We start from the raw sequence: 14,197 nt of genomic DNA, 5'->3' as shown, positions 1-14,197 counted from the left end.
TTCCTACGCAACTGTCTTACATGCTCTGCTCATGTACCCCAAAACCTAAAATCCAATAAAAAATTAAAAAAAAAGAAATAAAAGAAATAAAAATAAATTTGTAATACAAACATGGTATTTGTTATTTTGAATTATACCGTATAAAACACTTACTAATTCCAACGGAAAAAATTGTGACTTTATAGCAGAAAAACCTGGAAGATACTACATTAATCAAGAAATCAAACTTATTCTCAAAAATGGAACATACCAAAATCATATGTCATCTGCTATGATACAATGGCCAGGGAAAGCATCTCTCCTGTGATATTTCCCCCAAGATACATAACCTGAATTTATTTAATCATGAGAAAGTATCAGGCAAATCCAAACTAAACAACATTTTACAAAAATATTTGGCCTATAATCTTCAGGAGTGTCCAGAACATGAAAGTTTGGGAAAGGCTGAGGAACTGTTCCAGATTGGAAAGACTGGCCAGATACAACAACTTAATGTAGCATATGATTCTGAGTTGATCCTTTTTATAAAGGATGCTATTGGATTAACTGGTGAAACCTGAAATGAGGCCTGAAGCTTGGATGGCAGTAATGTATCAATGCTAATTTCCTGCTTGGAAGGGTTGGTTGTACTGTGGTTGGATAGAGAATGTTCTTATTGTTAGGAAATACACAATAATGTACAGTGCTGATGAGGTATCAGACTGAGAACTTACTCTCTAATTCAGGAAAAAAATTATTTGTCCTATACCTGCAGCCTTTTTTATAAGTTTGATATAAAAGGTTTCCATTCTTTACCAAATATCAATTAGAAAAGGAGAACAAAATCACTCTGGTGCTAAGAGAGAGGCACACAGGGAGATGAAGCAGTCATTTAAAATAGGAAGTCAGCAAATAAACCTGTGGTCCAAATATTTCACATGAAAAGTTTAGGTTTGAGTGAATATTAAAATGCCCCAAAGTGGCAGCTTTAATTTCAGTAGCAAAAGGTAATTATGCTGAGCAAAAATCAAATATGCTTTAAAAAATCAAGTACATTAGTGAAGAGAATCCTTTGATTTAAACTCAAAATGAAACAGAAGCCTCTGGCTTCAGGAAGAGAATAAGCAAAACCCACAGGAAGGAAGATGGGGATGTTTACTCAGCAAGAGAGATGGTGTCTGGCCATCACCAGGCCCTTCCTATGTAACTGCACTGCCCACAGGGCTTGAAGGCTTCACAGATGTCTCTACTAGAACTGAGTGCTGCTCTGTGACATTGTCTTTTGCTCAATCAATCAAAAAAACAGGGTACTTGGTCTCTTTTCCAGAGTTCAGCACTCTTACTATCCATCAGAGATCTTTAATCGCAGATGAAGAAGATGTAGAAGGGACTTAGTATTGCCTTCAGAGGGGGTTCCTCTGTAGGATGCATGAAAACATGAATAATCTCGTCGCAGGAAGTTATTTAATAAGGCAAAGTTTTTAATATGGTGCTTGCTTTCATATATTAAATAATTCCTCCTGGCACATAAAAACTGTCTTCATAAAACAGCCTTGATGAGGCCGGGCACAGTGGCTCACACTTGTAATCCCAGCACTTTGGGAAGCTGACACAGACAGATCGTGAGGCCAGGAGTTCAAGACCAGCCTGGCCAACACAGTGAAACCCCGTCTCTACTAAAAATAAAAAATTAGCTGGGTATGGTGGCACAGGCCTGTAATCCCAGCTACTCAGGAGGCTGAGGCAGGAGAATCCCTTGAACCCAGGAGGTGCAGGTTGCAGTGAGCCCAGATCATCTTTTGCTCAATCAAAAGACAATGTCACAGAGTAGCACTTAGTTCTAGCAGGGTCATTCATGAAGTCTTCAAGCCTTGTGGGCACTCCAGCCTGGAAGACAGAGCTAGACTCTGTCTCAAAACAAAACATACAAACAAAAAAACAGCCTTTTCAATACAGGCACTTGGCCTATCTTTGTGCTTTACACAATCTGATTCATTGATACCATCTTCTGATTGACTCCAAGAAGAAAATGAACACATTCCTGCCCTTTATAAGCATCTTTATTCTCAGCATGAATTCACCCAAAAGGAAGAGAATTCCATAGAGGAGGCCTTTAAATCAGAAAAACTGAAAGCTTAGCTCATTTATAAACCACTATCAAGAGCAAAGAAATGATCTGAAAATACATACTGAAAACTATTTGTTAAAAAGTAGTGTTTTCATTAAAATGCATGTGGAGGCTTCAATTATTGAAGTGCCCCTGCAAAAAGTTCTTTACTTAGAAAGAAGTCCCTGTTAATCCTCCACTGAGTTTCAGGGCTCAGTGGAAATATAACTGTTTAGATCCAAAGTAGCTGGTATGGTTTGGATCTGTGTCCCCACAAAATCCCATGTACAACTGTAATCTCCAGTGCTGGAGGTGGGACTTGGTGGAAGGTGATGATCATGGAGGCAGAGTTCTCATGAGGGTTCAGCCTAAATATTTAACTGTTTATGTAATGATCGTAAATGCATCTATATTAGTAGGAACTGAATAAAGTAAAACTGATTTAGTTTTCCCCTTTCTATTGTTGATATTCATTCTTAAATAAAGAATGGCCTCGGTTGGAATAAACAGGTCCCTTACAAAATTTAGAAATTACAGACATTAGATCCACTAACATATAATTACTTTGCAAGAAAATGCTTCTGTCATTACACCCAGGAAGTAAACTAGCTCCTCCAACAAAAGACTCCAGAATAATATTCAAGCGATCATCTTTGAAGCTTCTAGAATCATTTAATAAGCCATATCCCCCAGCACCAAAGCTACTCCCTGAAAATAAGTTAAGCACTTTTAGAAGCTGTGTTTCTTCAGGTCTTTTAGCTAATTCATACTCTAGAGCATTAGTAAATTATTATTTCAGTATAGTAAATGATATATTTTATTGGTCTGATGGGACATGATTGCATGCCTTTTTAAAAGACATCTAACTTAGGTAGGAGACTTGGCATATTATGTAACTGAATTTTTAAAATACCAAATTGCCCTAGGATATGCTGAGAAAAATAAACTAGGGAGAAAAATGCAAAATAAGAAAAGTTGAGACGATAATGAGGTTTTGAAGGAGTTGGCCAGAAGAAAGACCCTCCAGGCAGAGAAAGCACTTCTTCAGACATAAGTTCTAGACTGCATGTTCTGTACAGCTACAGCAAGGCAGACAGGAATGCTGGTGGCAGGTGGCAAACAAGTGCCAGATGTCACCATCAACGTTCTAGATGCTGGGGTCTCCAGCAATATTCTAGAGAAGAAATTATAAGGCACTCCAGTAACAGAATTTCAGATAAATTTTGGTTGGGGAAGAGAGGGTATAGAACGACTGAAAAGTGACCAGGAACTAAACAAAGGTGGGGAGACATTATTTGAGAGATGTCAAGATGGACGAGTTGAGAAAAGGCAGTTGGGCTGAAGTCAGAGGTAAATGGGAGGGAGGAGTAAGGATGTCTCCAGGGCTCTAGCTTGACTACAGGTTGATGATGGTGCTATAGGATGAGGGATTACAGGAGAGGCAGACTGGACACTGAGGAATAAAGGTGAGTTCAGTTTTAATGTCTAAGTGAATCTTCAAGATGAAGAAAAATAAGAACATGAAAGCTTCCATTGATTTAGGAAGTCATTGGTTCCATCAATTAACACGATATTACTGACTATCCATGAGGTGCTGGTGAGCTACACAAGAACAGTTTCACTGCAATGATGAGTGTGGACACACATTGTGGGGACATGGTGAGTTGATGGCAGATGAGGAAATACTGTAGCTCTTGAGAAACTTAGGGGCTACTGGCAACTTCTGGACATGAGAGAACGAAATAAGAATATGCAGTAGAAAAAAACCTACATGCAACGCTAAATGCAAAGTGATATTCTGGGCTGTCTTGGAACAGAAAAAGGACATTATCAGAAAAACTGGTGATATCTGCATGAAGTCTATAGTTGAGTGAATAGTAATGTATGTTAATTACTTAGTTCTGACAAATGTTTCATAGTCATCTAAAACGTTGATGTTAGGAGAAACTGGGTGAAGGGTACACAGGACTATTTCTGCACTATCTTTGCAACGTTTCTGTAATCCTAAATCTTTCCAAAAATAAAAGTTTACTTAGAAAAATAAGTAGAACAGATATTCCAACAATACCCTGATTCTACAGATTAAAGTTTTTAGTTCAGGAGTTTCTGAATTTATTTTTTAATAATATTTGTCTGATTGTAACATAGTTAAATACTAATTGCAATAAATAATTGGAAAACAGAAAATATGCCTTTTATCTAACAATTTAGAGATAATCATTGTTAACATATTTTCTTATTCTACAGATAAGAATTCTTTTTAGCCATCATTCAAACCAATCCCTGGGGGTCTGTTCCCCTTAATATTTTAACATAAGCTTTTCCTCTCATGTAATTTAAATGTCTTCAAAGCATTTAAGTGACTACATACTTATCTACACACAATGCTTTGCCTGTTCCTAAGTTGTTGGACATTTAGATTATTAATATTTTCAACTTTTAATTATTTACAAATAGTACCACAATGACTATCATATGCATAAATGGAGTGCACATGCTGATATCATTAGGAGAAATGTCAAAAAGTGGACTTGAAGGAAATTTTTTTTTTTTTTCAGTCTCACTCTGTTGCCAGGTGCCAGGCTGGAGTGCAGTGGCCCGATCACGGCTCACTACAACCTCCGCCTCCCAGGTTCAAGCAATTCTCCTGCCTCAGCCTCCCAAGTAGCTGGGACTACAGGCCAGCTAATTTTTGTATTTTTTAGTTGAGATGGGGTTTCACCATGTTGGCCAGGATGGTCTCGATCTCTTGACCTCATGATCCGCCCGCCTCAGCCTCCGAAAATGCTGGGATTACAGGCGTGAGCCACCGCGCCCAGCTGAAGGAAATATTTACTCAGCACTTCTGCAGAACCAACTTCTACTCCTAGCAGCAGTATGCCAAGACTCAGTCTTCCCTATCCTACCAGAAGAGAGTATTAGCAGTTTTTTTTGAATTGTCCTTTAAATATAAATTTAAAAATATCATCACTACTTTTAAATTTATATTTATTCGCATTCTAACGAGACTAAATATTTTTAATATATTCATTTTTAGCCATTTTGATTGCTTTTTATCTGAATTACCTGTTTGTGTGCCCTTTGCCTGTTCTTGGACTGAGATCGTAGGGCAGCTGATTTTTTTTTCTCTAATTTCTTTATCTATTACTGACCTTTTATTAGTTACAGTTGTGGATAATATTTGCTAGTTTGTTGTTTCCCTTGTTTATTATGATGTTCTTTAATGTACAGAGTTTAATTTAGATATGAATATATCTAATTTTCTTTTACAATTTCTTATATTCCTTTTATGTTTATAAAATGCTCACTGTCAGGGTTGGGTGCAGTGGTTTATGTCTGTAATCCCAGTACTTTGGAAGGCTAAGTTGGGTGTATCACTTGAGGTCAGGAGTTCAAGACCAGCCTGGCCAATATGGAGAAACCCCATTTCTACTAAAAATACAAAAAATTAGCTGGGCCTGGTGGCAGATGCCTGTAATCCCAGCTACTCAGGAGGCTGAGCCAGAAGAATGGTTTGAACCTGGGAGGCGGAGGTTGCAGTGAGCTGAGATCATACTCCAGCCTCAGCAACAAGAGGGAAACTCTGTCTCAAAAAAAAAAAAATCCTCATTGCCCCAACATTCAACCAAATAAATATGAATAGTGCATTAATTAAAAAGAGCACTTACACATGTAGAAGGACAGAAGCCAGATAACTTGTTCAACTGAATATATCAGTTGTTTTTACTTTAGAGATTCAAATATAAAGGCATATAGGTCTGGATTACACAGTGATTGGCAATACTAATTCTAAAACTTTAATCACACCCAATCATTAACAAGCAACACTTAATGAAACGAGCCTTCTCTTAGAGTTATCTTAGTTAAATTTTTTAGAATTACTATGAGCAGTTTATCTCAGAGAGTTTCCAAAAGAATCAAAAACTTAATCTCAGCATGACTATGTCAGGGAAAATCTCGTTCAGTCAGTCCCCAAGAGCACAGAGGGGTGTAGTAGACACCATCAACACTTTAATTATTAGCAGTTATTTTTTTCCCATCCCATTTCTAAGCAAGAGATTCTACTTTTCTCTGCCTTTGTGTTAATAGCTACAAAGAAAGAAGAATGTTGACATAGAAAGAACATGGAGGTAAAGTAAAAAGAGCACAGACTTTAAAACTTGCTAGATGTGGGTTCAAATTCTGGATCCACAACTAACCAGTTCAGTTTACCTCAAGTAAGTCAAACAGCCTCTTAAAGCTTCGTCAGCTGTAATATGGGCTTCAGCATCAGTCGCACAGAGTGGGCACTCAATCTAATGTTTTAAAAATGATTTCCAAAGAACACGTTCTTTATAAAAATCACCACTAAAAATTAAGGCTTATTTTATAAAATAATTTTTTTTGATACAGGGTCTCACTTCGTACCCCAGGCTTTAGTGCAGTGACAAGGTCTTAGCTCACTGCAGCCTCGACCTCCTGGGTTCAACCTATCCTCCGACCCGAGCCCCACAAGTAGCTGGGACTATGGCACACACCCCCAGACCCAGCTACATTTTTTTTCTATTTTTGGTACAAATGGGGTTTCACCATGTTGCCCAGGCTGGCCGTGAACTCCTGAGCTTTAGATCCACCCACCTTGGCCTCCCAAAGTGCTAAGATTACAGGCATGAGCCACCATGCCTGACCTATTTTTCAATACAATTTTCTGTTCACATATAAATATGTTATGTGTACATACACAGTTCTGTGGGGTTTTTGTTTGGTATTTTTCTTCTGTTACTATTTCCAAGACATGAGGTAAGACACTACATTTATTTTGTTTTATAAGCAACCTCATAAAAGATTAAACTATTTTGATGGAGAAAAATCCCCATTATAATGCTGGACAATAAGCAATTTGGAAATTAGTTCCTTTGTCCCACTAAAAATGGTAAAAGGATAAATTACCTCAAAGAGCCCTCAAATAATTCCACTTGCATTACAACTGGCAGTTCATAGCATCTATGTACACAAACCAAATCTCAACCTTTTTCTAAACACTTATTATGTTCTACCACTGGAAAGAACAGAAACAATACAATACCAAATTTGAAGAGGAGTCAGTCACAGTGTCAACTTTTGACAATGGACCATTATCTATAAAACAAGTCCAACAATGAAAGAACACAGCAAAAAGTTACTTTCTGTTAAAACCGAAAAGCTTCCAGCTGGACCTTCCCGGACTTGTTGAAAACAAGAAAAATCAAATAAAACTGAAAAGCTATTTGAGATAAATACATACCTGGATATAAGGAAACTGTAAATACTAAATCAGTAAAGAATCTGAGTTTGAGGGACTGAATATTTCTATGTTGTTGGCCTCAGTCTGCTTTTCTTTTTCTAGAGTAAATGTTTCGACCACAGAATAAGAGAACCCATAACAATTTACATTAGTGTGAAAATATAGCTGCAGGGGAGGTACAACAACATCATAAATCACAACCTCTCTCTGAGAAGAAAAAAATTGTTTAAAAAAACCCCTGCTGTTAGGGCCAGGTACAGTCCAAATTCACTTCCAAAATCCCAGTGTTACATAACTGAAGTATATTTTGATGGAGCTGAATGCCAAGTTACATACTTATCAAACGATTCTGTTTTGATTTTTCAGCAAAGAACATGACAGGTCTGGAGAGGCAGCAAGAGAAGAAAAGAAATATAAAGCAGCACCCATTTGTTCAAAATAGAAGATAACTTTCATTTTTAAAATCATTTAGGGAGAAAAATCACACATTCTCAATACTGCATCCCAAGACTAAGCCTTATAAAATGGTCTTTAAAAATCTCCATTCTTTCATTTTTTTCAAGATATTTTTAGGTGTTTCCATTATTTAAAGTCAAACACAAAAGCTTACTCAGCAAATACTTAAGGTACTTTAAAGGTTAATTAGAGAAGCATTATCAAATTTATATGCTTCCTTTCCATAGAGACTAGCAGAAATGTTGGAGATTTGATAGAAAATTCAGTAACAGCTGTCTACGTGTATAGCAATAATCACAAAATATGTGGAATGTATATTCCCAGGAAATCGCATCTTCAACTGTTGGTTTAAGTTTAAAGCATCAGAGAATTAGTTGAATACTAAAAGGCTATTATCTAAAACCTATTGATGTATTAATAACTATAATGAGGTATATTCATTTTAGAGCAAATGCACAATCTCCTCTAAAACATGACTTTAATACAGTGCAATCATTAGAAGATAAAATCAGTCTGGGAAAAGCTCACACAAAGGATTATTTAAAAACTAGCATCTCTTTATTTTCTTGCTCACAGAGAAAATTTACAAATAAGTTGTTTTATTTAAAGCCTTTTTAAAAAGCAAATAAATGAGATAACAAGAGCTTCAGATGTTTTTGAAGTGTATATTTGAAAACCTTAGATGACACTGATAAAGTCTACAAAAGCGTATGCAATGGCTTGAATAAATGGTAGATACTATTATTACATCTTTAAATTAATGAACCTAAAACAACTAAGCAATCTCATAAAAGTTCACTTAGAAGTTGTTCATTGTGAACTAACACTGTATATACTGGTGATAATTACCATGACTCAAAGGAGTTGTGCCATCCTTAGGCTTCTTTTCTTCTTCAGCTTGCTCCTAGAATACAGAAAATAGGGCTTAGACGGTATTTCTGGATAATTGTTGGAAACACTAAAAACTAATGTTTCTTTTTTGTAGGAAGGAAAGTCGTGAAGATCCTTATCACTGAGGGGGACAATGCACACAGTACCCAGAGCCTTCCAGTGGGTGCCCAAGAGGGGCACACATGGTCCATTTGGACATGGAAGGAATCTATTAAAAGTCTCGCTTTTGGCTAAAATACAAGAGAGAGGAAGCTTCAATAACAGTTAATATTGAGGTTGACACAGGTACTTTCCCTGACTGCATCCCTGGGCCTGACAGTTCCACAGGAGTGGCTTACAGAAGAGGCTTAGTCTACACTGAAACCAAGCCCTTCATCCTACATTTATTTTCAGCCTATCTGGGTCGACTACAGTTTGTAAGTGTTCAGTTTAAATAACTAATTTTTTTTTTTTTTGAGATGGCATCTCACTCTGTCATGCAGGCTGGAGTGCAGTGGCGCAATCTAGGCTCACTGAAACCTCTGCTGCCCCAGTTCAAGCAATTCTCTTGCCTCAGCCTCCCGAGTAGCTGGGATTACAGGCATCTGCCACTGTGCCCAGCTAATTTTTGTAGTTTTTAGTAGAGATGGGATTTCACCATGTTGGCCAGGCTGGTTTTGAAACCCACCTCGGCCTCCCAAAGTGCTGGGATTACGGGCGTGAGCCGCCGCTCCTGGCCAAAATGACTTTAATTTTGACGAAACTGATTTTCACAGAATGGACAAGTGACTTCAAAGATTCTTGCAAAGGAACCATAAATTGCATATGACGAACAATACAAGCACATGCAATAAGCAAGATGGTGCAGCCTCTCCCCCTGGTGTAAGCGAGGCACACTCTTCCTGTGACTTTTGAAGGAATGTTTACCATTCAACAAAGACTAGGAAAGTGGCTTTCTTTATTGAAAAATCCGATAGCAAAGAGCATTTTGAAAGTGGGTATCCAGATATGTGTCTTATTTACATCACTTTGTAGCCATCAACAATGTTTTCCACCTATTAAAAATTCATAATATATACTTAGAAATTGGGAACAAAATTTCCCAATTTTAAAATCTTTTAAAAAAAGGGTTTCAAGCAGGCTTTGAACTTACTTTTGGAAACATAAATATACAATAGTTTTTTGGGGTTTTTTTGGAGGTTTTTTTTTTTTTGAGACAGAGTCTCGCTCTGTCACCCAGGCTGTAGTGCATTGGCACAATCTCGGTTCACTGAAACCTCTACCTCCCAGGTTCAAGTGATTCTTCTGCCTCAGCCTCCGGCTGGGATTACAGGCACACACCACCACATCTGGCTAATTTTTGTATTTTTAGTAGAGAAGGGTTTCGCCATGTTGGCCAGGCTGGTCTCAAACTCCTGACCTCAAGTGATCTGCCCACCTCAGCCTCACAAACTGTTGGGATTATAGGCATGAGCCATCATGCCCAGCCAATATGCAATAGTTTTCATTACTTTCCAAGAACAACTAATTGTCATCAGAGAATGTGAAAATTTAGCAGCTGATTTACACAAAAACTTTTGCTGAAAAATGAGTATCACAATTTAGTAAATTCAATGAACAATTATTTCTTCAATTTATTCTTATGTAGCTTTGGGATAGATCTTTTTATGTTGTGGCTAGTGTGGCTGTCCTTCCCAGTCTGCATGGAGCTAACCTGTTCATAGCACTTTGAAAACCCCACATCTGGGGAAACCCCTTAGTCCCAGGCAAGTGAGAAGGCTTGGCCACCCTAGCTTCTGACAACCATAAAAACCAAATCCAAAAAACCGACTGCACAAAATGGTATCACAAAACCAGGTTTTTGAAAAAGAATCATGTATACTAATATTTTGATAAAAGCAAACCAGTTTTTAACTGATGAAATAAATACTATTAATTTCATTTTCCTACCATTTTCCTAGTTCCCTTTTTAAGTCTATGGCTTTAAGGTATAAAAGACCATTTGTACAGTAACAAATTGTATCAGTGTTTTGTCTTTCATCCCCAAAACATAGCCTGACAACCTAGTCTAGGTCAACAAATATTTGATGAATGAAGGTAAGAATGAAAGGTTCAGGAAGAGTATTTTCCTGCCTGGTAGATTTCATATCCAAAGTTATCATGGATATCTTTGTGAAATTAACAACGCATCATTCTGCTAAGATGTTCTATAAGCCAGTGTTTCTCACACTTTAACATGCATTTGAATCATCTGGGAATCTTACTAAAATGCAGATCTTGATTCAGTGGGTCTAGGGTAGGGCCTTAGAGTACAGATTCCAACTAACTCCCAGCAGATGCTATGGCCAAAAGTACACAGCCCTCACTGTAAGTGGCAAGGCTACCAACTTTTGCCAGGGCATGCAGTGGAAGCAGGAACAGTAATGTAATCATATCTACCCTGTTCTACTGCAAGTGAGATGAAGAACTCCTGCTTTGGGTCTAATTTTCCAGGGTAGCACTTTACCCCAGTTCCACCCCTGTTCATTCACTCAATTCAGAGGAAATTTACATATGCAATTCAAAACAGAGACTCTCTTCTACTATAAAACCGGAAACAGCATTTGAGAGTGATTATCTTCATTCTACAGCTACTGAAGCATTTTTATAATCACTGTATCATTCAAAAATAAAAAGAAATATATAATATGCTATCTGTCACTCAGTGAGTGTTTGGTTCACACTTCTTTATTTGCTATTGAAATTCTGCCTGGAAAGGAAAAGACATTCCACACAAAACAACATTACCTCTCACTTTGGATTTAAATTGCCCAAGCTTCCAACATCTCTACGTTCTTTTGGTGGATCAAGGTTATAGACGGGTAAACATACACATACACACACAAAAGATTATATTGTATATACACTGCTATTAATGAACAGATAATGAATTTTAAAAAACAAAAGAAAAAATGAGCACTTTATCTTATCCTTCCAGACAGAACACTAAATCAATATGAATTGCAAAAAATAAAACCATTAGTGCAGTTTCTCAGGTTTCAAACTCTAATTCTGAAAACTGAAAATAAAGTTCCAGAAAAAAATTGTGTTCTGGAGAAAAGGGAGATAATGGTTTAAGGAACATAAAATAAGTCTTTGCTATGGTACATTTCCACGCACCCGTTTAAAATCCATCATTTTGGAAGAGAGGATTATGAAGCGGGAAAATAACCAAAAAGGCCTAATGTTCTGTTCCCTCCTGCTGGCACTGGACACATCATATGCTTTTACTACAAGGCACAGTGACGTTTTCTAATTAATCACTGTCTACATTTCTCTGTCTATGAATTCCAATCAAGGGAACAAAACAAAGGATTTTCAGCTACTAATTTGTGCTTGGCAATTTCGATTTATCACGTTGGAACTGCCAGATAATGCCCCTTTGCTCTCCTTCGCTGTCAGACTGAAGACTCCTGAGCACTCAAGGATTTCTGAGAACCCAGCTGTTCTTGTTCCATAAGAACCTGCTATCTGCACCCCAGAGGGTGATACACATTGGTTTCATAAATTGTAGAAAATAATGAAATCCTATTTAATAACCCCAGTGACAAACTGCTATTTGAATTTCACCTGCTGGTTCAAGTCCACTTTTCAACTTCTTTTTTCCTCTGATCCAATGTGGGATATAAACTGAAAATAAATAAAATTCACCTTTTGGATAAAAATACAGAAATTTGTGGGACTTTTCTCCATTGCTCTACTGGAGTTCATATACACTCAGGGAGAATGAAATGCTTCCATTTTGTTCAAACACTTGATAATACAGCTACAGTCTCCAAATGAAATCTCTTTAAAGTGTTTGCTAAGCCATATACAAAAAAATAAAAAGTGAAAAATCTAACATAGTCTTATAAACACCACCTTCTTATGTTTTTTACCATCTGTAAATGAATTTTACCGGCTGTTGCAAACTGACATCAGTCTTGTATGAAGAAATAACATGTTAAAGAATTAACTATTACTTAAAAATAGAAATCAAAATAAACCTACCCCAAACATTTTCTCAGTATCTATTTAAGGATGTTACAGAAAAATTGCATTACCGTCTGCAAAAGTTGAAGTCAACCATGGCCCTGATGTCATTTCCTTCAAGGCCAGTGGCCACCACCTCAAGTACAAGTTCCTCTACTTGGCCATCAAGCGTCACCAAGTGTGACTACCCAGATCTACCCCAGTCGCCCTGCAATCTAATTGCGCACCAAACCTTATACTTAGTGAAATAGAATGACCCATAAAGATCTTCCAATCTAAGACTGCTGTTCTACAGACAGAGAAGCTGAGTTCAGCCCAGTGAAGGGACTGTCCTTGGCCACACAGCTAATGAGCAGCACAGTCAAAGACCAAAATCTGAATCTCCTGACCCATGGCCCAACCCTATCCAGTGCTCACCTACTACACTGCCAATAGCAACATCTGTTCCAGTCAGATAAGTCATTATGGTCCTGCCATATACCACACACATCACCTTCTCTTCCAACCCCATACCTCTGCTCATGCTGCTTCCTTAAGGGGACCAGATAATTCCCGCCCGCTCTGACCCCTCAATTTTCTTACCTTTCAAGGTTAGAGAGCACCTAGATGTTCATATATTAAAAGTTATATTCTCTCAGATTAGATTTACCAGATTGGATTTAAAAGCTATTTGTTACAACAGAAAAATAATACATTCAGTATGAATATCTTAAGATACTCTTCATCCTTCAAAGGTCAGAATCAAGCTCCCGATTAGCCTACTGTTTCTGAAGGGTGACCATACCTTAGAGCACTAACCTGCTACATATGCACTGAGTTGTTCTCCATTACTCTACATAAGTTAGTTTTCCTTTATTCAGCAATACTTTAAGATCCTTTTGAGAATGAAAAATGTCTCATATTTCTATCTCTCAAAGTTCATAACTCCCTATTTAGATAAAGATCCATTGATTTCAAGAGGTTCAAAGGGAGAGGGAGAATGGGAATTAATACTTTTCAATATCAAAATGTTATAGTCAAATAAAATACAAAATATTTTATATATTTTTATATTTTATTTGACTATATACATTTTTTGTATTTTATATTTGACTTTGATTTTATATTTGACTATATACAATATTTTTTATATCTTATTTGATTATATACAAATTAAATAAGTGACAGAGTTCTTTTTTTTTTTTGCGGGGGGAGGAAGGCAGGAAGGAAGGGAATAAGGACGGTAGGGAGGAAGGAAGGGATGAAGGAAGGAAGGAAGGGAGGAAGTGGGGAGGGAGGGAGGCAGGGAGGGAGGGAGGGAGGGAGGGAAGGGAAGAAAGGAAATCAAGCAATGAAAGAGACATTGCAGACCTGGATCTAGAGGTTTACAAGTTGATTTCTTTTTTTTTGAGAGAAGGAAAGAAAAAAATAAATAAATAAATAAGTAAAGGATAGGAAGAAAGAGGAAGAGAAAGAGGGAGAGTAAATGGAAATATTGCTTTATTTTGAAAAAAATTGGGTATTAATAATGG

At 37.2% G+C, this 14,197-nt stretch overlaps 1 protein-coding gene across 20 annotated transcripts in view; it reads right to left on the bottom strand.

The window, feature by feature from the left end:
• Positions 1 to 14,197, bottom strand: part of L3MBTL4 (L3MBTL histone methyl-lysine binding protein 4) — a 464,367-nt gene that overhangs the window by 340,394 nt on the left and 109,776 nt on the right. For all 20 annotated transcript variants that reach the window (XR_013525731.1, XR_013525732.1, XM_078347776.1 and 17 more), the window contains exon 4: positions 8,655 to 8,709. Coding sequence is in view for 18 of the 20 variants with exons in the window: in XM_078347776.1 (XP_078203902.1) it covers positions 8,655 to 8,709 (55 nt within the window). In the remaining 2 variants the exon portion in view is untranslated. The remainder of the gene's footprint in view (positions 1 to 8,654; positions 8,710 to 14,197) is intronic.

The sequence above is a fragment of the Callithrix jacchus genome, chromosome 13, assembly GCF_049354715.1.
Source record: "Callithrix jacchus isolate 240 chromosome 13, calJac240_pri, whole genome shotgun sequence".
NCBI classification, from domain to species: Eukaryota; Metazoa; Chordata; class Mammalia; order Primates; family Cebidae; genus Callithrix; species Callithrix jacchus.
The sequence above is the reverse complement of the archived record's forward strand: the minus strand, read 5'-3'. Positions and strand labels throughout refer to the sequence as shown.